Source organism: Ambystoma mexicanum, chromosome 12, assembly GCF_040938575.1.
Source record: "Ambystoma mexicanum isolate Mex_15411 chromosome 12, UKY_AmexF1_1, whole genome shotgun sequence".
In the NCBI taxonomy this organism is placed as follows: domain Eukaryota; kingdom Metazoa; phylum Chordata; class Amphibia; order Caudata; family Ambystomatidae; genus Ambystoma; species Ambystoma mexicanum.
In genome coordinates, this window is record NC_090936.1 from 49,451,573 (window position 1) to 49,479,157 (window position 27,585).

The following is a 27,585-nucleotide window of genomic DNA, read 5'->3' on the forward strand; positions in this document are numbered from 1 at the left end:
ACTGTGGCTGAGCAGGTAGCAGCCCCTTAGATTTTCAGGGCAGGGCAGCAAGTAGAGACCCTCATCTTTAGGCACTTGGGTGAGAAGGATGTTATCATCGTTACAGCACCTGGAGGCAATGGAAAAGTCCAGCAAGTGCAACTAGTCCAACCAGCAAGGAAGACTGGACTAGGTAAAGGCAGAGCCTAGCAATGGACTTCACCAGCCAAGGCCAGCAGAGATGCAAAGACAAAGGACCAGGGCACAGCCGGTACGGCAATACCAGTACCCTCCGGAGAAGGCCATCTCAGCAGCAGTCTTCCGGTTCTGTTAGTAATGGATGTGAGGAATGCACAAGGTCTCCCACTTCCCATTCACTCGGGCTGATCAAAGCCAGACACTTTCCAGGCAGCATGCAAATGTGTGTATAGCCAGCCTATCAACACTCGGAGACCCCCTGCCCTCCCACATACGATGTAGACATTAAACCAGTTCACACTTCACTAAACTTAGTCAGGTGTCTTTATTGGCCCGGGGCGAGCCTACGTCAGCAACACAGCAATTCTCTCCATGCTTGGTGGGCCACACAGACAAAGGCCACTAATGAACGGTGCTGGGACTACTGTAGTATCGTGTATTTCACTAGCTACATTAACTTTGTGGGCAGCTGGAGAGGCACGAGAGAGAAGAGCGTCTCATCGACTGTGACGGCACCGGTGACGTGGAGATGCGGGTTTCAAAGTCCAACGCCTGCATTCACCAGTCGGTGGGGCCTGATGTAGATGCTTATGAATGCTGGGTATAATAAATACTATTTCCCCAATCTAACCGTGGTCGCGTTCCCTACTTACCAATATACTACAAGTGGCGACGAGGATTCAGGCTCCACCGCCCTTCCCCTGAAGAACCGCGGTTCCGCGACAAATACAGCATCCCAGTGGCCACTCCGCTTTCCCCTCCGAGCGTTGCAGCGGCCACATTAATCAGTCCGTATTACCGGAAGAACGACTAGATCCACAGAGGCCGCTCCGCTTTCCTTAGCGTTGCAGCGGCCAAACAAGTAAGTCTCCGCCCTTTCCGGACACGTAAGGGCCAACCAATCACTACTAATATTACGGACAGCAAAAACTACCGTATTGCATAGTGTAAATGAGCACTAAAATCGGCATATGCATATTTTAAAGACTCAGTATAGGGAAACTGAGAATAATACAAGCTTACAACCAAAAATACAATTTGAAAACATAATTTTACAGTTAAAACCCTCATCTCATAAAATATCTATCGAATTTTCAAACGCACAAGGCGGGCATAAGGAGTATTATCATCACATTGCACTCTCCAGTAGAATACCAATACAGTTACTGCATGCTCCATAAACAATAAATCTACACACGCTCTATCCATCATGGCATTCAGTGGTGTTCCACCCCCCATGTTTTTCCTATCAGAAGTGGGAGAACCATCAATTCCATGGAAGAGGTGGATTAAAGCTTTCGAACACTACTCAGGGGTAGTGTGTGGACAGAATTGCAGTGTAGAAAAAAGAAAGTCACTCTTATTGCACTGTTTAGGGCCAGCTGGACAAGAAAAATTTGAAGACTTGCCTGAGCTATCACCGGAAGATAGTGCAGATTTGAATGAATACGAGTGCTCAGTAAAAAAGATGAGCAGACATTATGAGAAAAAATTGAGCACCATCCTCGAACGTTACAAGTTTGGGAAAAGAGTCCAAGAAGAAGGCGAAAGTGTTGAACAATACGTAACTATATTAAGAAAATTGGCCAGGACCTGCAAATTCAATGCTCAATTGGATGAGAGAATACGCAATCAGTTTATGCTGGAATGCAGAAGCAGTAAGGTGAGAGAAAAGTTGTGGGCTGAAGATGACCCACCCCTTGATACAGTTTTAAGAATAGCCAAGGAAGTTGAACATAGCGAGAAATGCGTTCAAGAACTAGAGAACAGAGTACAGTCTATGGAAGTCAGACATGACACACCAAGGAGTAATAGTAGTATGAACACTAACAAGAATAATGAATCATTAGCCCAAGTGATGGAAGTAACCGGTGGGAAGAACAAGTGGGACAAAACTCGTAAACCTTCGTGGAATGAAGACAAAAGGAGTAAAGGAGTATCCAAGATACACACGAGAAGGAGAAGTTCTCCCTCACGAGGGCAGAAGAACAGTCCAAGAAGGAAAAATACTGGGAAATGTTTTAGATGTGATAGTACAGATCATTGGGCAGACAATCCTGAGTGCCCAGCACTGAAGATCATATGTGGGAAATGCAAAGGCAAGGGCCATTATGCTAGATGTTGCAGAGCACAAAATACCTCCATGAATTGGATCGGGGATGATAATGACAGCAATGGAGAAGATGATGAGTGCGTATTTATCATAATGGACGAAGAGCATGAAGAGGAATTGGAAAGTCCCAAGGCTATGGTGTGTGTTGATGGAGTGAATATGCACATGATGATTGACTCTGGTGCCAAATACACCTTAATACCGCAAGATATGTGGGATAAAAGAAGACATGAATATTTACATGAATCAGACATAAGACCTAGATCTTATGGTGGAATAAGAATTGATGTTATCGGATGGTTTTGGGGTGCACTACAGTTTAAAGACAGGAAGGCAAATGGGAAAATATATATCACAAGGTCAGGCAGAATCCCTTTATTAAGCTGGACTCATCAAAGTAAACTCAAAGTTAAGTTGGATGCCAGTGCGGATGATTCCGTAATGAACATTGAAAATGGGAAATCAGGAAAACACATAAGAATGAATGATACAAAAACTAACGAAGAGATGTTTAAATGTGTCTTCAGGAATGAGATTGGATGTTTGAAGGGTTACTCGCATAAAATCAAGATGAAACCTGAGTGTGTTCCAGTAGCACAGAGACTTCGCAACATCCCTTTATCCATGAGAGAGGAAGTAAAAAAAGAGATAAAGAGTTTAGAAGACCAAGGTATCATAGAAAGTATCGATGCCAGTGAATGGGTATCTCCATTGGTTGTCCTGAGGAAGAAGTCAGGGAAATTGAGAATATGTGTAGACATGCGGGAGCTAAATAAATGTGTAATTCCTGACAGACACCCACTTCCCAACATCCATGAAATAGTTTCCACCATTGGGCCATCGAAACATTTTTCCACTCTTGATTTAACCTCAGCATACCATCAAGTAAAATTACATAGAGAATCTAGGTGCATGACAGCATTTATCACACCAGATGGTCTATATCAATATAAGAGGTTGCCATTTGGGCTTATATCGGCGGCATCTGTCTTTCAGAAGATTATGCATAACCTGTTTACAGAAGACCAGGGTGTCATATGTTTCCAGGATGACATATTAATACATGCTATTGATCAAAAGACACACGATGAGAGATTTCAATATGTATGCAAGAAACTTTATGAAGCTGGAATGACATTAAGTAAAGAGAAATGCAAAATTGATTGTTGTGAAATTGAATATTTAGGACATAATATATCAGCTGAAGGAGTACGGCCGAAGAAACAACTATTGGATGCCATAGAGAATATGCCAAGACCCAAATCTAAGGAAGAAGTGCGTACTTTCAGTGGCATGGCCGAATACTATTCAAAATTCATGCGCGATTTCGCCATACATACCATTCCACTCCGAGAACTTTTGAAGAAGAAATCAGTTGTATGGGACACTGAATGTGAAGAAGAATTCGAATGGATAAAACATGAGTTGAATAAGGCACCATCACTGAAAAATTTCAGGAGTGGAGAGAAAACAATCATCACAACGGATGCCAGCAATGTAGGCCTTGGTGCAGTGGTCACACAAGAAATCAATGGCAAGGAAAGACTAATAGCTTTTGCATCTAGGCTGTTGAAAGGTGCAGAAAAAACATATGCAGCCATTGAGAAAGAAACATTAGCTATCAAATGGGCTGCAGAAAAATTTCGAAATTTTATTTGGGGTGCAAAAGTGGAATTCCACACGGACCACAAGCCATTGGTTCATGTCATAATGAATAAAGGCTTGGAAAATGTTTCGAACCGAATAAAAAGGTGGGTCATACTCCTGCAGGAATACAACTGTGTAGTGAAGTATGTACCAGGTACGGAAAATCGTGCTGCTGACTGTCTTTCAAGACTCACCAATGTTTCTGAGATGGATAATGATGAAGATATGAACCCAGAAGTCGTACTTAATATTGAAGATCTATCCATATCGGAGAAGGAATGGGAAAATGCGGAGGAATCAGACATAACACTTGGGAAATTGAGAGAAATCCTATTAAGTGGTAATCCGTTGATCAAAGCCAAATATGAGGAAAATGGGCTGTTCGAATTTTGGAAAGTAGCGAATGAACTCAAGGTGGAGAATAATACAATTATGAGAGGTGACAGAATCATTCCACCTGCAAGTCTGCGCCAAAGGATCATTACGCTGGGCCACGAGGGTCACCAGGGTGTTGTTAAGACAAAGAGAAGAATACGTGATGAATTCTGGTGGCCAGGATATGATCTACAAATCGAAAGAAAAATACGTGATTGTATCCTTTGCAAAGAGAGTGATAGAGGGTGTGTGAATGAGAAATACCCCATGGTAGTTACAGATCTTCCGAGTAATGTATGGGCCGACCTAGGTATGGATATATTAGGTCCAATTTGCAGTGAGGGAAAACAACAATATTGCCTAGTAGTCATTGATCTATTGACGAGATGGGTAGAAGTTATGATCAAACCATGCATGACTGCAAAAATGGTTGTTGAATTTTTAACAGAAGTCTGTGGAAGGGAAGGTTTACCAAAAAGCATATTAACAGACAATGGTGTCCAGTTCCGTTCGAAAGAAATGAAAAAATTTTGTGATGAGAATTCCATTGTGCACAAAAGAAGTGCAATATACCACCCTCAGACCAATGGGGTAGTTGAGCGTTTTAACAGAGTACTAAAAGATGCAGTAAGATGGGCCTGGGCAAATGGTGTGAGATGGGAAGAAGCTGTCAGACAAAAGATTAATGCTCATCGTTTCACAACACACTGCACCACAGGTTTATCACCATTTGAAATGAGTAGAGGTCGGAAGGCCAACACTAAGTTGACGCCATCCTGGATGAAAAGGATGACTGTCATAAAGAAAGATTTTGGAGATGTGTGTGAGAACATCAGAACTATGCAATTGAAGAACAAGGACATTTATGATAGATCCGTAGGAAAAATTGTGAAGAAGTCACCATTGGTGGTCGGGGGTTTGGTGAGGATCAAGCTTCCTCCTGTTTTGAGAAATGGCCCGTGCAAGTGGTCAAAACCTGTCGGTGTGGTTGAAGTGTTTAAGCATGCAGCGAGGGTTCAGGATGGTAGAGTCTGGAATATGGAGAGGGTATGTGCATGGGATATACCTAAAGTGAATGTGCCAAAACATGGTAAGGATGAGAGAGTCAATGGTAATGATAGCTCCAGTGATGTGAAAGATTGTGATAGGAGTGTAGAGAATAAGAAGAACTTGCAAAGTGTTTCCTTGCCAAAGCCTAAAACAGATATATCACGCAAGTCAAGCAGAGGAAGAATCATTTGTGATCCTCGTGGATTGACAGACTTTGTGTGGGATCATTGAGCCAATGGAAGACTGTATATATTTTGAACTGTATTGAACTGTATATATTTTGAACATTAATTGTGTAACATTAGATAAGTTAAGAAGGGGAGATGTGTAGTATCGTGTATTTCACTAGCTACATTAACTTTGTGGGCAGCTGGAGAGGCACGAGAGAGAAGAGCGTCTCATCGACTGTGACGGCACCGGTGACGTGGAGATGCGGGTTTCAAAGTCCAACGCCTGCATTCACCAGTCGGTGGGGCCTGATGTAGATGCTTATGAATGCTGGGTATAATAAATACTATTTCCCCAATCTAACCGTGGTCGCGTTCCCTACTTACCAATATACAACTACCTTTGTATCCCATTGGCTACGATAAAGGTGTGCATTGAACTACTAATGCAGTAAAAATGCCTCCCCTGCTCTCCAATACAATGTCATGGCAAGAATCACACTACAGCCAGAATAGGGTGCTTAAAATGTAGCCACCTGGGTTTCTAATGGAAGCACATCAGCAAAATGGTTGCTGTGATAATAGAAGTTCCTTTTGGTCACAAAAAATCTCAAAATCACATACTTTGGGGGGCCCACAAAGTTAGGCAAAAGACACCCAAAAAATACAATTCTGATCTAGCCCAAGGTGCATCTATGCAACTAGGCAGTGGTCCTTTGCCACTTGACAGAGATATTACAGAGAGCCCAGAACTGTGCTCTGGTATTCACTACATAATTTGCAAACAGGGCCCTGCGTCAAATTCTAGGCAATCCCTTCACTGGTTAGGGTTGAGAGGACCAGTCCAGTTTAAAGTGGTTTCTCTAGCGTTTTGCTGCCTTAACTATCCGACCTCAAAAATAAACTTGTGTACCACACCCCCCCCACAGACCCTCAGAAGCTCGATTCATCCCGTCCTCTCTGTACCATGTTTCAAACTCATCGTCCAAGCCTTCAAACTCTGGAACAGTGCCCACCTCACCTCCTCTCTTCTGTCAGAACCCACCTTCGCCTCTTCACTTCCAGTTGCAGTCCTGTGACGTGCGCCATGAGACCCGTCTGTGACGTGCGCCATGAGACCCGTCTGTGACGTGCGCCATGAGACCCGTCTGGGTAATGTTGCACTACATATTATCCGAGTTCCAATTCCTTTTATTTCCATTTTTTTAGGCTAAAAGACTCTTTTTTTGTATTTACATTTTTATTGAACTTTAAACATTTAAAACAAAAATAAACCTTACATTAACAATCAAGATGGTACATATATACAAAAAAGAATATAATTAATTTCTTCACAGTCTGGCTATGTAACATTGGTAAAGCGCTAAAGTTGTTCTTACAGCAACATTGTAATTAAACTAATATTTCACAATTCTAGAAACCTTTCCCAAATGTGATCATATACATTTATTTTCTTGTCTCTTTAAATGTTAGGTTCCGTTTAATCAACCAGCGCGGAAGCAGCACGAACACCTACCTCCCCTTGGCGGTCTTGGCGCCTGGCTTAATGCAGAAACACAGGCCACCGTGACCCCTTTGGGGAAAGAGGGTTAAGGTCCTTGGATTGGATGGGTTACGGGGAGTTAGGGAAACCGGATAGAGGATTAGGAATTACAGGTGGATAGGAAGGGGAATTATGGGGAAAACATGCTCCTGAGCTCTTGTCCTGTGAGCTTCCTGGGTTGCTTTCCAGTAGACATTCAGCTATTGTGTCACTCACACTTTCACACTCACATGAAGCTTAACGCTCTATTAAACAGTGGCATTAGTTTTGTCCCTTGCCTTCTTACCGATTATCCAGCAACACCCGAGGCGCTGCACTCAGTTATGTCTAAGCACTGAGTTTGCCTCTTGACACCAGAACACTAATGCCCACACCCAAACACTGGATTGTCATGAAGGGGAAACAGCATATATGCACAACGTTACTGATTTCCCAAACAAGCTGTTGCTCTGTTACAGTTAAACCAATACATGAACATAAATTGCACTTAGCTCTGGCTGTTCATGTCCATTTCACGTATGAGAGGTTCGCTCTGTAGTCGGACCTTACTGCCCCCAGAAGCGGTGTCGATGCCTGTCAAAAAGAAAACAGTTAGTATGGTTCCTAGTCTGAACCCTTAGAAGCACCTTTTCCAGTTAGTATTATTGCATGCTAAGCGTGCGGTGCCACATGCGGTTAGTGTCCTGCCCGGGGTTGAGTTAACGGATTCCCCCTGGTATGGGTTTTCCCTTTGATCTCCCTAGATTGTCGTTGCGGGATTAACCGGGGTCCCTCCCACTCAAACTGTGCCGTTCCGATTGCCGAAATAGTCAAAAGTAACTTAGCTTTTATTTCGTGGGGCCGCAAGAGATGTCTGCAGGTGAGGTCTGGCCCCGCGTATTGTGATCAGCCTGGAGTTTCTCTAAGATGCGTCCGCTCGGAGTAAAAGATGAGTTCCTGCGCGCATGCGCGCGTACTCTTGCACGTTGGTTTGGGCGTCGGCCCGCGCCTTTGCAGGCCCTGTGTGCCTGATTTTAGTTCCTGGACTGCTGGGGGTGTGGTTTTTGGGGCTAAGCATGCTGGGAAGCGTAGTATCTTCCTGGTTCTGCCTTTCCCCAGCTTCCACTTCACAGTACAGCACCAAGCAGACCTGCAATGGGGACAAAGGTGACATCTACACAAGGTGGCTCCCACAACCCCAGTACCCCCCTTGAAACCAGGCTTTCTGACAGTAAAGGATAAGTCTCTCCATCCTAGATATTTGTTGCAAGTCCAACATCCACTCTGACACATCTGGCGTTTCCTCACTTTTCCATTTCTTTAGAATGAATTTTTTTGCTGAATTCGAAGCCCTGAAAAACCAAATGCGTTGTGGGAATGAGAGATCTTCTACCAAATCCTCCTCCCCCAGAATAATGCTCGAGTAATCATAGTCTTCATCTAGAATCAGAACCTTGTTCGTTCTTGACGGAACCTCTCTCCAATAGGTCCGTCAGCTGTTGGATTCCCAGATGGTGTGCTCAAAAGTAGGCTAAAACACTATTAAAAAATGTTTGCTTTGTGCATGCGTCCCACGTTGCAAGATAGAATGGTCACTCAAAGCAGTATGCAAATGCAATGATTACCAATCAGACATGTTTGAATGCTACTTTCTTTTCTGTCGAAGGAAGGCTATCTTTAAATACCAGGGAAATGGGTACATTGAATAAAAGATAGTGACATGAGACTGAAGTGGCATTCTTTCCCGGAATAGGTGTGCATATTTAAATGCAAATCACTTTAGGTGGCAAGGTTTAGTCACATACGGTTCAGGAATGTATGATCCTAAATGGACAGTAAGCAGAAAGAGGTTTACGGTTATCTGATGGTGGAAGCCTTTCTCACTTAGAGACCTTTTAATTGAAGAGTTTCCAAATGTGTCCTGGCTGGAGGGGGGGTGCAGATAGGCGGGCAGCAAGCAAATCTAAAGAGAACTTGTTTTGGAAGTCTGAGTAAACATAATTTATGTGCACCAGAGTTATAGGGTTGCTGGAAAAACTGTAGTTGGTCCATTGCCAGTGAAGCGCCCTCCGGCTATCAGAGAGAAGGGGGGGTGGGTTTGAAGCCTCAGGCTGATGGCGACTTATGTGTGGACATCCAGTGCTATAGCTTGGTTATTCCAAGCGCAAAGAATAACCTTTGGCATATTTACTGCATGTGCGTTATAAGAAATGTTTTCAGCACATATAAGTATAAGTGGTCTGCATGGCGCACATAATGCAGTAGCCCAGAGGTTTCTGTCTTACGCATGTAGGCAGCCTCTCATATTGTGTGTGCATCATCTTGCCAGGCACGTAACAGAACTGAACCTCTTGTTCTTTTCTTTTTTCCAGTATCTTCTAGAAATGAAAAGTTTAATACTACCCCCTGAACATATCTTGAAGCGAGGGGACAGTGAAGCCATAGCATACGCGTTCTTTCACCTTCAGCACTGGAAAAGGGTGGAGGGCGCCTTAAATCTCTTACATTGTACGTGGGAAGGCAGTAAGTACATCTTTTCCAAAATATCTCACGAGAATAAAAGTTATTTAGGTTGAACTGAAACTCTGAATCCTGCCAAAATGAATGCATTGAGCCTGTGACCTAATATATTAGTTTATATGAGTGATTGGAGCTGTAACACCATATAAACAGTATGTTTTAGATTTGGCCCAAATCACTTAACGTATAACTGTTATTCCTTTCAGTATAAGCACAGGAAAGATGATCGTCTTGTGCCACGATGCATGTTGTAAGAGAGCAGAAGTAAGACTCTGACACAGAAGGGTCCTAGTGTTTGCTCAAAACTTTTATTCAGATGTAAAAAGGAAAAAAAACCCTACCTTGCCCTATAGCTCTAAGAGGGGTTTCCCTGCCTGAATTGAATTAACTAGTGTGAGAATGTCCAAAGCAAAAGTCCCAATGTCCAGTATCAAAATTCTCACTCTGTCCCTTTAATGCTAAATTAAATAAATCAAAGGAGATGTCTCCTTGGTCCAAAGGAATGACTCCCTTCCCCAGGACATACAGCAGTTCTTACCTTAGTGAGTCTTTCACAAAGTGTTTTCACCCACTCGTTGGCTGTTGGGGAAAATGTCTCCCTTCCCCTAGCCTACATCAAGCTTGCAATGTAGTTCCTTGGGGTCCCAGAACCTTCTTGTCCAGCTTTGGCTTCCTCTCGCTGTATACTGCACTGAAGGAGAACAGCATGGATGCACTCCCCAATCTATAGTGGGTCCCTGGCTACGGTGGGCACACCTGGTTCTCTTTCGCAGGTTCTGCAATGGAGGAGAATAGCCTGGGCACACTTACCAAGCTGTAGTGGTTCCTTGCCCCTAGTGGTTAGACCAGGCTCCCTCCGACCAAGTACTGCGACGAAAAAGAGTAGCCTGGGCGCTTCCCAAGCTGCAGTGGGCACCTGACCCTGATGGGCAGACTTGGATCCCTCTCACCAAGTACTGCGATAAAGAAGGGTAGCCTGGGCACTTTCCAAACTGTAGTGGGACCCTGACCCTGGGGGGCATACTTGGTTCCCTCTCACCAAGTACTGTGACAAAGAAGAGTTGCCTTTGTGCTTCCCAAGCTGTAGTGGGTCCTACAGGCTTGGTTCACTAACCTGCCAAGCACTATATGATCTGTCCATCAAGTTCCAGTTCTCTTTATTTGGGTGCAAGTCTCACAATCGCAATTCTGATCTTAGTTTTTCTTTTTGTGGGAATGTTACACTCTCCTGCCAAGCCTTAGTACATTTCTATGCACTTCTTTGCTTTTCTTCCATTGCATTAGGGTCCCAGACCCTCCTTTCCCACCTTCTGACTTGTGGCACCAGCTCCTTGAGCTTTCTGTGCCTTCCCAGCTACCTGTGTACCTTGTGGTGTGGTTTGCGCGGTTGTCGGCTCCCTTGAGGCAGCTGGGCTCGTTCACTGGGCTTTCGTATCTTTCTGGAGCTTCCCCTGCTCTGCGGTGGCTCCACAGTCCTCTTTCCTTCTGGGACAGTGTGGTCTGGCTCTCTCGTGCTTCCCGGGCCTTTGGGGGCACCCAGAGCTTTAGTCTGCCTGCAGGTTGTGTGGTCCTCCCATCCTGGCCCGGCCTCACTCTCTCTCCTTGTTCCTGGCGTCCCAGTGAGCACTGCCTGCATTTTGGGTTCCTCCTGCCTCTCGCGGTTGCTCCGGGGAGGGCCTGTTAGCATGCCAAGACCTCTTCAGTTTTTATCTGGTTCCTCTAATCAAATGTCGTGAACCACTAGACTGGTGAAAGTGGTTCCAATGGTCATTCGGTATTGCTCCGCACCTCATCCTCGTCTCAGTACTAAGTGAATGTTGGGAGCGGTGGAGAGGGGCACTCAAAAATCTCATCTTGCCTCTACGAGCTCTTATGACTAAATGTCGCCACTCACCTGTGAGTTAAGATGTGTGCCCCTAGGAGCTAACACATTTACACAATTATTATAATTTATTAGGTGCTGCCCATAAGATAAAAAATTTCCTTTAATTAATGCATTAATACATTAAAATAGTCCCCAGGCATATAAATGCAACATTGGTACAGGCAAAATAAAGGTAACCATATCAGCATTTACCCTCTGGCTGCCTGGGGGTGTTTGTGCATTTCTGTTCCAACCTTAGAAAGTTAATTTACTGTTTCTGAACTGTTTTGATATACTTGTATGCCTTTGAACCAAAAATAAAGTGTTTTTTAAAAAATAAATGTAATGCCAGCTAGTTTCACTCTCATAAATGCTTGCCGTTGTTATGGGGCAAGCCTGTGATCTGCAAGTCAGACTCCCGGCTGGGCAGACTCGGCTGTTAATCCTCCCAGGGCCATACATTGAATACCATTGAATTGGATAATAACGTCTATTATTGCAATGCTTAGAAGCGGGTGGAATCTGGCATCATGTGCAGGATTCCTGCCTGATATTCATATCTTCTTGAACCCCAAGTATCCACCTTTCCCTTATTGTGCACTGTACGTTGTGGGATGTACGTTAATATCACGAAAACCAAAATCTCAAACTACAAAATCACGAACACAATAGGTTTACATTTTGTAATTTGACATATTTTGTTTTGTTTTACCCCTGCAACACATGTTGTGTATGCGGGGGACACCTCTGCAACCCCTGCACACCAAAATACAGATATAAGCGGAGCGGGGGACACCCCTGCAACCCTCGCTCCCTTAAATACAGTATTTTCGTTGAATACCTACGCCATGACCTCCGGTCATTGTGACACGGAAACGGGAGAGCTGTATCAGCAGGTCCCCAAAGCCATCAATGCCAGGAAGGACACTAAGGGACATATCCCAAGAGCAAGTTTCCCAGACCATTTGAACGGACTAAAACCAATAGGGACCACGTGTCCCAGAATTCCACCCTTTCACAGAAGCAGAACCTGAAGCGGAACCAGGAAATGCACCTGCAAGTCCAAGGGAAGGAGGACTATGGCGGAAACCTTAATCGGCCCAAAAAAAGTGCCTTTCCCGCCCTCAAGAGAACAGTGATGAACGGCCTGCACTTCTCTCCCTTCCAACGCAAAGGTTGACAGGAAGAAGCACAACTCTTCTCTATGCACGACCAGAGATAGCGGGAGAACTCTCTTCCTTTCCCATCCTAGGGGGAGACTTGAGGAAAGGTAAACTCCTGTTTTCTCCCACAGCTGCATCCCAGTAGCAAGAGAGTGTCCTGTGCGAATCAGTGGGAGGAACACTGACACAGCAAAGAATGCACTACAGACCATTTTTCCAATCTCCCAGTTAAAATAAAGGCCTAAACAGTACACACATTAAAGTGCTGGATACAGGGAAGGGCCAAATTGGACTTCAAGAAGGCAGTCAGAGAGTGATAGCTAAGAGAGCAGGACCATCAGGCCCATCTTAAGCACTTTTGGGGCCCTGGGCACAGACACCTTTGCCCCCCTACTATCAAATGTATCGAATTAAGTGATCACGAATATCTGGTTACTGCCCCAGCCCCCTCGTCATGATCACAATCTATAGGTGGATATGCTGCCTCGCAGCATTCAGAATAAGCATCTTTACTTCCTTCAAGTCTCCTTACCCTCTTCATTCTTGCTCTAATCAGAATGATAAACAAGTAGCATTAGAAGGCCAACATTAGCAGTCTACGAAGAGGTTATTTCTCTTCTAGTATATAGAAACAGGATACTTTTTATCAGTAGCATCAGTGAAGATATGCAGCCTGTAGTATTAATGCAGGACCGTATGTAAAAGGTACATGTAACCCAGAATAGACAGAGAACTCACATTAGCTGCCTCACAGAATGCAAAAGTGCTCAAGCATGGATAGAGGAGACCAATTGTAAGGGAAGAGAAAGCTACACATACCACAGCATGGATAGTGGATGCAGATTATAAACTACCAGGAAGGTGCATGTCTTCAGACAGCCTGAGATTAGAAGTGGGACATGGTTTTGAAATAGTGTTGCCATTAGCCATCAAAGGAACACGTGCTTGTGGTGTGCAATGTATCAATGCTCACTATTATAGTGGAAGCAACACTATAGCCAGTGAAACCCTGAGTGAGGCTTTTTTGAAAGTCATACCCTGAGAAGGAAATCACTCTGAAGGGATGACAATTTTGAAAGGCTTAAGCACTGGCAGTTTTGATAGGTTAGGCAATACAAGATTAAATAAGATGCCGAGGATCACACATTGGTTGGGGGGTGAAGGAAGATGTGCACCAACTCTGCATTTCTTCATTTGAACACTTTTCCTTTCCAGTTCTTACCATGAACCAAAATAATCTCATTTTATAAAACCGACTTGGAAAGTACACAAATCATATTACCAAACATGACAATTTTTTAAAACAAAATATCACAGAAGTGCGTTACATAAAATGGGAATTATTGTAGCTTCATTATCTCCATCCTCAAGGGAAGTATATAAGTACCAGCATACCCATCAGTTAAATTTAACAGATTTAATCTGGGTTTGTCTTTTGTATTTTAAAGCTTTGAATACTTCAAAAACACTGGCTGTGTAATTGTCATTTATAAACGTGCAGAAAAACCTTTGACTTTTACAAAAATGCAAACCTTTTTTTGTCAAACGAGCAGATCTTAAAATATGCTTCCCCGAGGCCTGCTACATCTGGTCTGCTCTCTTCTGTCTACCACCCCCTCCACACAAAGGTCTGCATAAGAATAAAGATCAAGTAATGGGCTAATAAGGTAAACGGCACAGAAGACAGCACAGTAATATTTGAGATTATAGGTGATTTGACCAGGATCACTGCATCGTCTGCTGGCAAAGCCAGGATATAAGCATGAACTCTTTGGTTCTACAGTCTTGAATGCTGATACTTATTTACCTCTTGGACTAACAGTTAATGCTGATCCTTGGAGGTGATTGCCTAGGTTTTACAACACCCCATCTGAACAAACCAATTTCTAGACCGTCACCATACGAATAACGTTAGTTTGTATAGCAACCCTTATCTGGTGCAAGTACATTGCTGATAATAGCACCTGTTGTGCTGCAAAACCAAGTACATATGCAGGCATGTTTATACACTTCAGACATAGGATAGATTCAGCCAGCCTTGCTGGAATGTTATGGTTCTAATCTTGTATATAAACGCATATTTCAGGAATGAGTGCTTAAGACACTGAGCTAACTTCTAAACTATTGTGGCACTCAATTTATAAATATGCATTTCAACTTTGGCTATTGCACATGATCAACATAATTCTCACAGGGAGGAAAGAATACTACAGAGTTGTGCCATGAGAAACACACAAACTATCCATACCACGGTGAACACAGAAAGCATTACATGATGAATTGATCAAGGCAGAATGTACTAATAAAATAGACAGGCAATAGATTTAAAGCCTCTGCAGCACACCATAAAATATCCTGACATGTGCTATTTAGGTCCGGTGAACAATGGAATCTTACTTCTTTAGATCAGGTAACCTTGTGGGGCCCTGGGGCAAGTGCCTCTTTTGCCCTCCCATAAAACTGTCTCTTAGTACCACCACAGTTGCCTTCAGCTCTGCAGAGAAACAAAGTCCAAAATGGCAGCTGACATATTTAAAGTCTCAGACCACAAAGCATCCCTGGCAGTGAGCATGCCCAGATAGAACATGTGACATTTCCAGTACAACCCCTATATAAAGGCTAGGTCCCACAACAACAGTGAAAGGGAGTTTTGGAGTGCATAGTTAATTCATTGTCATATTGGATGAGGCGACAACTGTTGGATGGAGGAGATGACCATCAGGGGCACGAGGAGTCGGCAGATTGGAAAACCACAAGTGTGGCAGCAGGTGAAGTGAAAAGTGAAAGAGACAGTCCAGAGAGTGAAGGAAGGTTGGGTAAAAAAGAAACGTCAGAGTAGAGTGGGGTGAAAACAAAGGAAAAACCTGGAAAGTGAAGTAAGGTGGAGAGGCGTTACAAATTAGGAGAGTGAAGGAAGATAGAGTGAAAGAAACTGAAGAGTGGGGAAAGATGGAAGATGAAACATGGAGGAGGGAAAGACTGTGAGCAAGGCAGTTCATCTCAAGAGGAGATGGTAAGAAAGACTTGAGGCTATGGCGTGTGGAACGGTAGCAAAGTAAAGGCAGAGCCTGTGCACAGCGAGAATGAGAGAAACAAAAACCACAGACCAAAGGAGAGGGTGGAAGGAAAAAAGGTAGACGTCCTGGCTAAAGAGAGAGTGCATTGAGAAAAGGCTGAAACTGTGACCTGGAAAACGAGGATAAAGGCATGGCCGAGCTACTGACACAGGGAAAGAGGGAGAATGAAAAGACAGATCACTAGCCACAGAAAAGGGGAAAGTGTCCAGTCACTAACATGCAAATACCACATATCGTGTTTTGAATGTTTTCATTTTGATCGTGCACTTTTGATTGACCAGAATGAAACATCTTTTTGTATAGGTATCTGTATGTGGGATATGGGGTGTGTGGAAAGAGAGGCCCTTGCTCTTGTTTGAAACCGGAGGGTGTTCTCCCTTGTAGGCTCCGGGGATCCTTTGCTCCGGTGGCCAAGGAAGGACCATCGCGCCTGGGGGTGGATAACTGAGGGAGGATCCACCTGGGCAAGGAGGTACTTGAGGACTGCAGGAGTACCACCCTCGGGAGAGATGCGGTATTCCATCCTTTCCAGCACACCCTACCCAACATCCCCTCAGTCTTCAAGGGATAGTATAAACCAATTCCCATCCTCCTCCAGCTCTTTTCCTTAAATTAAAGAAGGTGAGAGCCTTATGGGAAACCAAAACCCATTTATCCACAACCATACCTCCATCCTCCCCAACCTGACGACATTTTCCCCAATTTTCACATAATTACCCGGGAACACTACAACCCCCATAATCCCCCACAATTGCTCTTTTCCAAAACCACTGCGACGAGGAAGAAGCAAAAGGGAGTAATAAAGATTACCCATAGGAACCTATGCACCGGGGATTCCTATGGGCAGTCGCCATTTTGTATCGTAATGAGGTCAGGCCTCCCTTAACAATCATTCCCACCTGAAACCTGTTAAGCCTCCCAGATAGTATGAAAGACAGAGCACACAGACACACTCTGCGCGAGCTGGGGATGCTGGATGAAGCACAGAGACCAGGAAGGAAAAGCCAGAGCAGAAATAACCCTGGAGGACCTAGAGGGAGAAGGACTAGCTCAGCACTGCACCTGCGAGTACAGGGAAAGGGCAGTATGGCGAGGGAGCTCTGACTCACCAAGGGCAGCTGGGGCTACCTGCAAGTGCTGAAGCCAGAGCTCCTCCCCTGGGCCAGACAATCAAGCCTAGGTATCTGAGGGGCAAGCGGGAAGACCCTGACCTCAGAAAGATATCCTCTTTAACACCCTGCAGCTCCCAAAACTGCCTGGATGCCATTTGGTGAAGTTGGCGAAATGGGAGCAAAACTCAGACTGTTGCATTCTGGGATGTGAAGTCCAAAGACATTCATTTTTGTAAATCAAGAGTGGTCCAAACACTATTGAGAGAAGCCCTGAGAAGTTAAGAGAGCAAGGCTGGGCACAGGAAAGGACAGCCCTTTCATAATGGCTTCGAACGGATTTCAGGAAAGCTACGGGGAGCCACAGAGCAGAGGGCAGAACCACAGATCCTTCTCAGCCCAGGACTTACTGATGAGAAAGAAGGTGAAGACAACCAATGAGTTCTCGTGCGCAATGGAAGAGAGCCCGGTTTGTGATATGTCAAGTGACAACTGTAGCAAGTGACTGTTGTATTGTGGAACTTGCAGTTCGAGGAAACAGCGACAGCGAAGAGCCAGTGATACAGAGTAGCGGAATAGTCCGGTTAAAGGAAGTAGCCCACTCGAAAGTCTCTGCGAAAGGTGAAATGTTTTGTTATAAAGCGACAAAGTGAATGAACTCTAAAATGCATAATGATCAGGATTAACCCCTGCAAAAAGGAGGAAGTGAAAAGGTGACTGTTGAACATTTTTTTGTGCTTATGATATTGAACTACCCAGATCAAGAGACACTTGGGCAAATAACACAAGAGTGTGAGCTGAAGGGAAAGTCGAAGTGGTCCTGCGGAGGTATATAGTAAAAGCCTTGCACATTCGAAAGTCTTCGACATCTGGAAAAGGTCTGAGCCTGACTGAGGGAGTCATAAAATGTGATAAGTAAGGGGAAGGGAACCCCTAAAGAATGTGAATTAAACTTGGGGAAGGGAACTCCTGCAAGTGCTGTGATTGAAAGGTCCGAGCCCTACTGAGGGATACCAGGTGAACTTTTTTGCTTTGAGAGGTCTGGGCCTGGCCGAGGGAGACCTGAGTGAATGTTTGTTGAACTGTGAAAGAACTTTAGAAAGTTGGAATAAGTGGCTTCAACGTGGAAGGCCAAGCGTGTCTCGATCCACGTTTTGAACTGTCTTTGTTTTGAGAACCTGAGCCCAAGTCTGTCATCTTGTTTAAGGGGACCACCTTCTGCATGCTGTCCAATGTGGGAAGGAAAGCTGACTCACTCGCATTGATTCTTTGTTAGACCACTGTTTTCCTTTACATTTGCATTATCCCATGCACTCATTTGTTGTAGTAGTATAAGGGCAGGCAATAGGTTTCTTTAGTATAGGCCATCTTTTTTTGACGGACACTACTAAGACTGGTTGTGTTTATTGTTTGATCGTAGAGCGTGCTCCAATATTTAGAGTTAGGGACAGATAGGAGTTTATCCAACCCTTGTGTTCAATAAATACCCTTGAAAATTGCATCTCTTGTGTCGGTCTTCACTTGTGATACCATGCCCCACTTACACTCTGGAGAGACTATTTAATTGTGTTAGGGACACTGTAAAAATGCCAAACAAACAACCATCCATCCTGACAAAGGCAATAAGCCACCTTAAAAAATAATTGGTTGTATGTGTCATTTCTAACGACTTGTCACCATGGCAAAAAATACTGTTTTTATTGACAAAAAGAGGGCTATTTTTTGGTGCTCATATGCACCATTATCTGTATAGCTGCTCAGGATATGACAGGAAATGTCAAGGGGTTCTTTCCAATTTGTTGCGTTTGCCAGTCAAACAAACATGAATCCCAGTTGCCCCGAGTGGTCTGAGCTTGTCAGTACTAAAGATACACACGTTTTCAAAGGGTTTTCGTCTGCAACGGCGCTAATGCAGCTTTGGCACAGTTTAGTAAATTGCTAAATAATAGTTGGTTATGGAACATTCTGTGTTTCGTGACCGCCACAGATAGCAGTACTGTAGGGAAACTAGTGTATCAACAGCTGGCGCTCTCACACCAAAATCTATCACTGAGGAGGTGCACCTCAAGTGTCTTCTCCTGAGGAGTCTATCGCGTGCAGAGGACCATGTGCACACTTTCAAGAGGAATTCGCATCATAGAATGCTGTTTTTGACTGGTGTGTTTTGGGGTTTTCTGGACTACAGAAGTGTCTTGGAAGCACATTGAAATAACGTAGTTGCTTTTTTACATAACGAAGAGTCTCAATCAGGAGGAGAGCGGCCCTACAGTGCTGGAGCCCGGTCCTCTTGAGTATTCATGAAAAGTCACACGTCTCCTAAACTGAGCTACATTTTAATATGAGGGTCAGGCAGACTCCCATACAACCTCTGGTGTCTCCATTCTGACATAACACAGCCTCAACTATGTGCAGGCAAGTTACAGACACTAAGTCAGACTTCTCAATCAGGAGGAGAGCGGCCCTACAGTGCTGGAGCCCGGTCCTCTTGAGTATTCATGAAAAGTCACACGTCTCCTAAACTGAGCTACATTTTAATATGAGGGTCAGGCAGACTCCCATACAACCTCTGGTGTCTCCATTCTGACATAACACAGCCTCAACTATGTGCAGGCAAGTTACAGACACTAAGTCAGACTGTCACACACAATCAGGCTTCAGGTGACTGGGCCAGTGTGCAACTGAATTGGCAGGGGGTTGTACCAGAGTAATGACAGTAAACCTTGCCTCCATACAGAGACTGATACTTTGAGGTTCATATCCCTAAAGCCTCCACTGGGGGTCCGATATTCACATACACTTTAGGTACAAGTTAGGATGAATCTGGCTGCTTCTTTTTTAACTCTTTATAGTCTGTTAAGTAGATATTTCAGGAGTCAAAGGGAAATGATGTTGGCATATTTTGGTAGTAGTACTGAGATGACTGTCATTGCCATATGTCTGAAGGTCAGGCAGGGCACGCCCTGTTCTGAGGTGCAGATTAGGAAGGAACAAACCGTTATGACGACTTTAACCTGTGGTTCTAGCATGAGGTCCCAGTCCATTGTGATTCCAAGACTCATAAAATTAGAGGTAGAGAGTGGGTACAGGCCCCATTTTTTCCAGCCAGGGGGATTCTTTTGGGTTTTGGTGGTAACGCGCTGCATATCATGAGTTTGGTTTTGCATGCGTTGAGCTTAAACCTGCTGGTAGTCTTCCAAGAGTACACGTGTGCAAGTTCTGTGTTGTGGTCTGTCACGTCCATTGCTAAGTCATTGGTAAGTTTCTCCAGCATGGGCTCTGACATGGATTCACATGCTCATGAATATTCCCCGTTGTCACCCAGGGAATCCTTGGTAAAAGAAAAAACAGTTTCACTTTCACTTTAATACTGTGTTTCTCCTCTAAACCAATAACTGTCCTCTGGGTCATACTGCCCCCATCCAATGACAGTCCTCTCCCTAAGCCCTGCCCCTAGTGGCCATCTTCTGATTTTTACTGCACCCTTCAGTGTTGGGAGTCCTTAGATTGCTCTCCAAGCTAATTTTGTGGTTTTTTGGAAACTTTTTGCAAAATAGTTAGATTTTGACTAGTTTTTGCTTCATCGTCTTCGAGAAGGATAAAGACCGGCAGAGGCTCTGCTACTGGCGAAGATCTTCATCCACGGTCAGATCATCGAAGTTTCAAGAAGGCCCGGCTTTGGGGCCTACTTCGCGCCCTTTCAGCATGGCTGAGGAGAAGAAAGAAGGCTACAGCCTCTTCAAACGCTGCGTGAAGTGTGGTTTAATAAACGTCTTTGTAGAAGATCGACAGCATAAATGCTTGTACTGCCTGCATCGGGACCACGATGAGGAGAGTTGTGAGTTATGCTGTGGTTTTTCAAGAAATAAAACAAGAAAGACAGATGCAGCAGACTGTCGGCGTGACGCAAGGTCTCTGTTGCAACCTCGGGGCAGGGCCAAGCCTCATCCAGGACCAGCCGGTCCGAGCATTGTTCTCCCTCTGGGAGGAAGTCGAGATCCTTTGAGGACGTCCTGCGTGCAGGGGTCCAACAGAAGGCCAACCTCTGTGACGCTAGCTCTGCTGGGTTTGTCGCTGATGCGGTTCCCGAGTCGGGCAAAAGGCGTTCGCCATCACCCTCCATGGTGAGTCTGCCGACGACAGGAGCGTCTTTGACGAGAAAGTCGCTAACGCCGTCCAAACTCTGTGTGTCCGTGGATAGTCCGACGAGGGAAAAGTCCAGGGTGGACTCGTCGAAGCCAGATAAGGCTTCAACCAAGGCCAAGTCAACGATTTCAGCGGCAGCACTGTCGACGAAGGCAGCCGCAAGCACTTTGTCGTCAACAACGTCCACCGCTGTTCTGAAAGAGAGCGGTCCAGGAAAGAAGTGGCAGCAGCCCAGTTGGGTGTCTTTGCCCCCTAGGTGTGATAAGGCTGCAGAAGCAGCGGGGAAGGAACTGGCGCCAGGGAGAGACCAGGCAGCCACTCCGGCCCAACATTCTCCTGAGAGGGCGAGGGAAGCTGTCCCACCTGTGGAGCCTCCCATGTCTGCGGACCGGCAGGCTACTGAGGATAGACTGGTGCAGATCTATTCCAGTACCGACGAGGACAAAGATCCTTATGAGGGATGCTGCTCTTCTCCGCCCTGCACACGCTGGTCACCGAGATCCAACTAAGGATGCCGCTGTCAGGGCCGGCACCTCTAGAACCTCTGAGGGTACACTCTCCCGCTCGGAAGAGAAAGTCGAAGGGGGGCGCAGGCCCTTGGCATCACACGACCCTTCCCCTACCACCCCCTCATCACGACAAGACTCCTACCGGAGCTCCGGATCCACACACGGACACAGCTACCACGGCATCTGGTACCTACGAGGACAACGATTTCATTGCAGCGGACGGGGAGACTCTGCACCCAGATGAGCCCCATAGGGCCTCCTCTCCGGACGAAGTTGGATATTTTCATTCGGTCATCTCGAGGGCCTTGGAACTGTTTCACTTAGTCCAAGAGGAGACAAAGGAGTGCTTACTGTACCAACAACGCGAGTCAAGGAGGAAGACCACTATGTACGTTCCCTTCCGGGACGACATCTGGGAAGGAAGAGGGCCTAGCCCTTATGAAGAATACAAGTACAGTCCCGAAGAAAGGGGACGGACTGGAAAGGAAGCAGAGGGTAGCCGACTCAGTGCCCAGCCACCTAAGATCTCAGCCCTCGCCGGATTCGGTGGTCTCGGCCGCAGGTAGGACACGCTCGTTGAACCCGTCATCGGCAACCATGGTACCGCCAGACCAGAAAGGGAAGAAGCTGTATGCAATGGGCAAGAGGATATTTTACATGGCACCCTCTACAATCAAGGCAGTGAACGCCCTAGCCATTTTGTCCCGTTATGACTGGGAACTCTGGTACAAGCTGGGCCCTATCCTGGACTTCCTACCTGAAGATAAGAAGGTCGAGGCACTGGAACTCTTTCAGGAGGGTGAAGTGGCCTCGGATCACACCATCACGGTGCTGGTGGACATCGCAGACACAGGTTTTCGCCAGAAGGGGAACAGGGTATCACTGTGCCATCAAGGCTACTAACTTCCACGAGAACATTCAGACAAAGGTGCTGGATATGCCGTTTGACTGGGAAAACCTTCGGAAAGGCAGTCAACAAGTCTTTACAGGCTATAAATACCGACATATAGACGGCATGTTCCCTGGGAACCTTGCAGCAGAGACGGTCCTCATCATTTCACTCCTCCAGAGGAAAGCCAAGAAGATCTTCAAAGGGTTATAGTACCCCTTACATGCAGCCCTCACGCTCTTCCACTCAAGAAGTGTACAGGCGGCGCTCTCAAGGCAGCGGAGGTCAAGAGCAGCGCCGTCCACAAGGCAGAACACCTCCCCCCACTGAACCGGCTGTGGTCCCAGGCCCCCACTTACGCACCCTAGTGCGAAGTTCGTCTGCACGTGGGAGAACATCACCACGGATGGATGGGTGCTGGACGCTGTAGGACAGGGGCACACCTTGGAGTTCCAACGCAAGTGTCCTTGTATCTCTCTGATTCAGCGACAAGAATTACACGGACCGCAGCCTCTGCAGGAGGTGTGGTCCATGTTGCGGAAAGGGGCAATAGCGCACGTCCCCCAGCGACTCTGGGGCTCTGGAGTATATTCCAGATGCGTTCGAAAGAAGACAGGGGGTTGGAGGCCGATTCTGGATCTACGTCATCTCAAAAAGTACTTAAAGTCTCAAAAGTTCCAGATGGTCACGTTTCAGCACATGATCGGCCAGCTGGAGCTCGGGGATTTTCTGACGTCGTTGAACCTGGAGGACGTCTACTTCCACATTCCCATTCACAAAAAGCAGCGCAAGTGCCTGCGATTAGTGGTTTAGGAACAGCACTACCAGTTCAAGGCTCTGCCTTTGGGCCTGAAGTTGGCCCTGCGGGTGTTTACGAAGTGTCTGGCTCCGGTGGCAGCACATCTTCGTCTGCAGGGCATCCATGTATATCCCTACATGGATGACTGGCTGGTGCGTGCTCGCTCGAGGTTCCTGTCAATCGAGGACCGTATGTCTGCTGACGGAGCTGGGGTTCTCTGTAAACTATCCAAAGTCTTGCTTGGAGCCATCTTAGGATGCTCTATTCCTAGCTGCACTGCTCAACACAGTGACATGCTTGGCGTCTCCCTCGGAGGAGAGGGTGAAAACCATACAAGGCAAAGAGCAGTGCTTGTCGTCAGCCCAGGCAGCGATGGTGCAATCCATCAAGTCACTTGTTGTCCTCCCGCATAAATCTTGTTTGCCTCTGCAGACTGCGCATGAGGCCTCTCTTGGAGTTCCTGGATGGGCAATTGCACATCAGAGGCCTCTGGCAACCGGAGGAAAAGGACTTACACATCAACGTCCTAGAACTTCGGGCCGTATTCTGGACTCTCAAGTCTTTTCTGCTGTCATTGAAAGGCAAGGTGGTGAGGATCTTCACAAACAACACCACAACCATGTTCTACTTCTGGAAGCAAGAGGGGACCCCATGTCCTGCACTCTCCAAAGAGTCCCAGGACTTGTGGCAGTGGGCCATTCACCAATGCATGTTCCTCATTCCGTTTCACCTGGCGGGAGTCAAGAACACCACCGCGGACTCGCTCAGCAGGGCACTGCATTCTTGCCACGAGTGGGAGCTTCACCAGGACCAGGTGGATCTGCCGTTTGGCAAATGGGGACGACCTCAGATTGATCTCTTTGCTACGGCAGCCAACACCAAGTGCCAGAGGTTCGCCAGCAGGTTCCCTCGACTGGGGCGCTTGGGGGACATGTTCTCTTTCACGTGGGAGGGACAGTTCCTCCCTGGCTATCACCTCGGCAAGGCTAGTTGGGGAGATTCAGGCCCCGTCTTGCAAGTTGCCTTACTTTTCTTTCCACGCTTCAAGGGTGGTACTGTGTACACACCCTACCTTTATGCCAAAGGTACAGTTGTAATTCTACCTCAACGTACTTTTGGTGTTGCCTGTCTTCTTTTTGAATCAGTCGTCGCTAGCGGAGAGGGCCTGGCATTCGCTGGACGGTGCTCGTGCCTTGAAATTCTACGTGGCACGTACAAAGGATTTTCAGAAGACTTCTCAGTTTGTCAACTTTGGATCTGTAAATCAGGGAAGGGCCTTGTTGAAGGCTTCCATCTCCAGGTGGCTCTCCGGCTGCATCATGCACTGTCATCGACTGGCTAGCAGGCATCTGCCAGTCTGTGCGAGAGCCCACTCCACCAGAGCCATCGCAGCTATAACAGCATTTCTCTCTGATGTGCCCCTGCTCGACATCTGCAGGGCTGCTAGGCGGAGGTCCACGCACACCTTCACGAGGTTGTACTCCGTCAACAGGGATTCCAGGGAGGAGTCCTGAGTCGGCGGCCAAGCAGTGCTACGCAACCTGTTTGTGTGAATTGAGTCTGTTCCAGAGGTGTTTATTGATTGCTTCTGTTGAGCCTTTGCCACTTCTCGTGGTTGTCTATATGTACTACTGTGTAATCGTTATTGATGAGCATGTGAATCCATGACAGACCCATGCTGGAGAAGGTTTAAGTTACTTACCTGTAAATAATGTTCTCCAGCATGGGTCTGGCATGGATTCACATGCAAACCCTCCCTCTGTGGCTCTTCTTGGTTCATACTGTCTCTTTACGTGCTTACCAAATCTGAAGATGGCCACCAGTGGTGGGGCTTAGGAAGAGGACTGTCATTGGATGGGGGCAGTATGACCCAGAGGACAGTGATTGGTTTAGAGGAGAAATACAGTTTTAAAGTGAAAGTGAAACTTTTTTCTTTTAACGAGCGTTCCCAGCCTGACGACAGGGAATATTCATGAGCATGTGAATCCATGCCAGACCCATGCTGGAGAACAACAGTTACAGGTAAGTAACTTAAACCTTGTAAAGAATTTGCATGCCATCTGCATAGTTAAAGCAGGTGAGTACTGTGTTGCAGATGAGGGGGTGAGAGACTGGAGCCCTTGCAAACTATGTGGGGCCTGGAGGACAGCTCAAGGGCTACATGCCCGCCCTGGGAACAAGACAATGCATACAGCAGGGTTTATGTACACAGTCCTGCACTTGGGAGTCTGGGATTAAAGCGCAATACAAATACCCCCAAAAAACCATCTACAAGCCAGGTTGCGAGGAAGGGCGATGAGTGTTATTTCTGTCCAGTCAGGATCTCTGTGATCAATGATAGGCCCATTCCCAGCCTTCCCAAATTGCCTGCCGGTCTTTAGTTTAATCTCTTGGCTGATGTGCACTAAGACTGGTGCAGGGCTCCATCTTGGCAGGTCAGAAGTAGTGTGCTCTGTGTAGAATTGAGGGGCCGAGCGGGTACATTTCTATGGCGGGCTCGTAGCTTGCAACTTGAAATGATTACCCCTGATTGGTGCACTGGTTCAGTCATCTCCAGAAGTATTGGTAAATGAATGTTTTGGGATTTTAAAGATACAAAGTGGTTGACGTTTGGGGGGTAGTTAGCTGAGTTGCTTGGGTTGGCCAAGGGGTTTCTTTTTTTATATTTTTATTTATAGTGCAATAGCCAAAATTTGACTTTTAACACATTTCAACACACAATGTAATAACATGAATCAATTTAAACAAAAAATAATATTAATCAAACAGTTTACAAAATTTGAATAAAAACATACATCATAGAAAAAAGGAAGAGAAAGTATAAAAGAAATTCTAACTAACACAAATTAACAAAAAATCAAACTGTTACTAACTTCAGTTCCTTTAAAACTCTTCCCATCTCCATTGATAAAACCATCTCATTACCAGAAGATAATCTTGCCCAAAAATCATCAGTATTCAAATAAGACTCATTATGAAGAAATCTACCAAAAAACCTTGCCCTGATGCTCCAGGTCCCAGGACAGTTAGAAAGTAAATGCTTAATGTCTGGACTTCAGTACTTGAACACCTGTCACATATTGGAGCAGTTCCCTCTACTTTATCTCTGATAGCTAATAATTCCAAGATAGGGAGTAAATTTAAACAAAATCTCAAAAAGGCAGATCTAAACCAAGGACTAGGGGACTTCTTTAGATAAGCCGGTATAAACGATAAACGTTTATCCAGTAACGTCAAAGAGGCTGATCTTTTAGTTCTTCACATATCATCAATGGTATGAATCCAATCAGCCAATTTCATTTTTTCTTTCACTTTTCTAGGGTTCTGTAGAAGCAACTCTACATCAGAGTCACAGCCAGACAATAATTCCAAACATGTTAGTTCTAGCCTATGCAGAAAAACATTATTTCCTTGTTTAAGCTCTACAGCAGCTTCCCCAAAGAGGGAGTTCTTGGGGGATCTAAAATTGGCCTATAAAGAGTCAGCCACTTCCATGCTAACCATGATCTAAGTGACGACAAGCCAAGCTTGTAGCGCACGCAGACAATAGGGACACAGTCTGGCAGACCCAACGTACGTTTCCAAATCCTGGATTCAATTACACCCCATTTTAATTCCAAAGCTACAAAATTGTAATCCAAGCCATATAGAATTATGGGAACTACCTTCCCTATATAAAATCTTATAAGGGGAAGGATAGTGAATCTGCAAAACTTTGAGTGAATTTTTTTCATCTGAGCACCCAATTTGACCAATTTTAGTTCAATAGAAGTCAGCAAACTATTCTTAGATGGAAAGGATCTCAATTCGGCTCCTAGATAAGTTAGTTCTGAAACAACCTCTACCTGAGAGTGATCCAACTTCCAAACTAAATTCTTCACTATTTTATTCGGCCTCTTGAATAGGAGAATCTTGGATTTTAGAGGGTTTATTCTTAATTTATTGATCCTGAGGCGGATAACAGACGCTGCAGCCCCACTTGTGAATAATCCAGGACTACTACGTCATCAGCGTACGCTAGCCAATTAATTTTTGCATTACCAATAGAAGGAGATATTAACCCAATATCCTGTAACCAAGCAGCTAGATCCGCCATAAAGAGGATAAAAAAACAGTGGAACTAGTAAACATCCTTGACGTACCCCTCTAGTTATCCTGATTGGATTGGAAAGCAAACCGGACCTGCCAAGTCTAACCCGCATATAGTTGTTAGAATGCAGCTCTCTTAGAATAGAAAGTAAGCCAGGAGGAATTCCCAAGGCATCCAATTTTTCCCATAATGGGTTCCTATCAACCATATCAAAAGCCTGGGATAGATCAATCCAGGCTCCAAAGAGAGAAGGGCCACCCTTGGTAAAAGACTTCGCAGCACGGCAGCTCAGGACCAACCCATTCCGTGAGGTAGAAAGACCCTTTCTAAAACCAGATTGCTGCTTCGGAATAATTCCCTTTGTTTTTGCC

General features: G+C 45.5%; 1 protein-coding gene across 6 annotated transcripts in view; it reads left to right on the forward strand.

The window, feature by feature from the left end:
• The window catches only part of ST7 (suppression of tumorigenicity 7), a 596,792-nt gene that overhangs the window by 442,699 nt on the left and 126,508 nt on the right, over positions 1–27,585 (forward strand). For 5 of the 6 annotated variants that reach the window (XM_069627934.1, XM_069627938.1, XM_069627936.1 and 2 more), the window contains one exon: positions 9,424–9,574. In XM_069627934.1, the coding sequence (XP_069484035.1) occupies positions 9,424–9,574 (151 nt within the window). The remainder of the gene's footprint in view (positions 1–9,423; positions 9,575–27,585) is intronic. The other variant, XM_069627935.1, reaches the window with a different exon arrangement.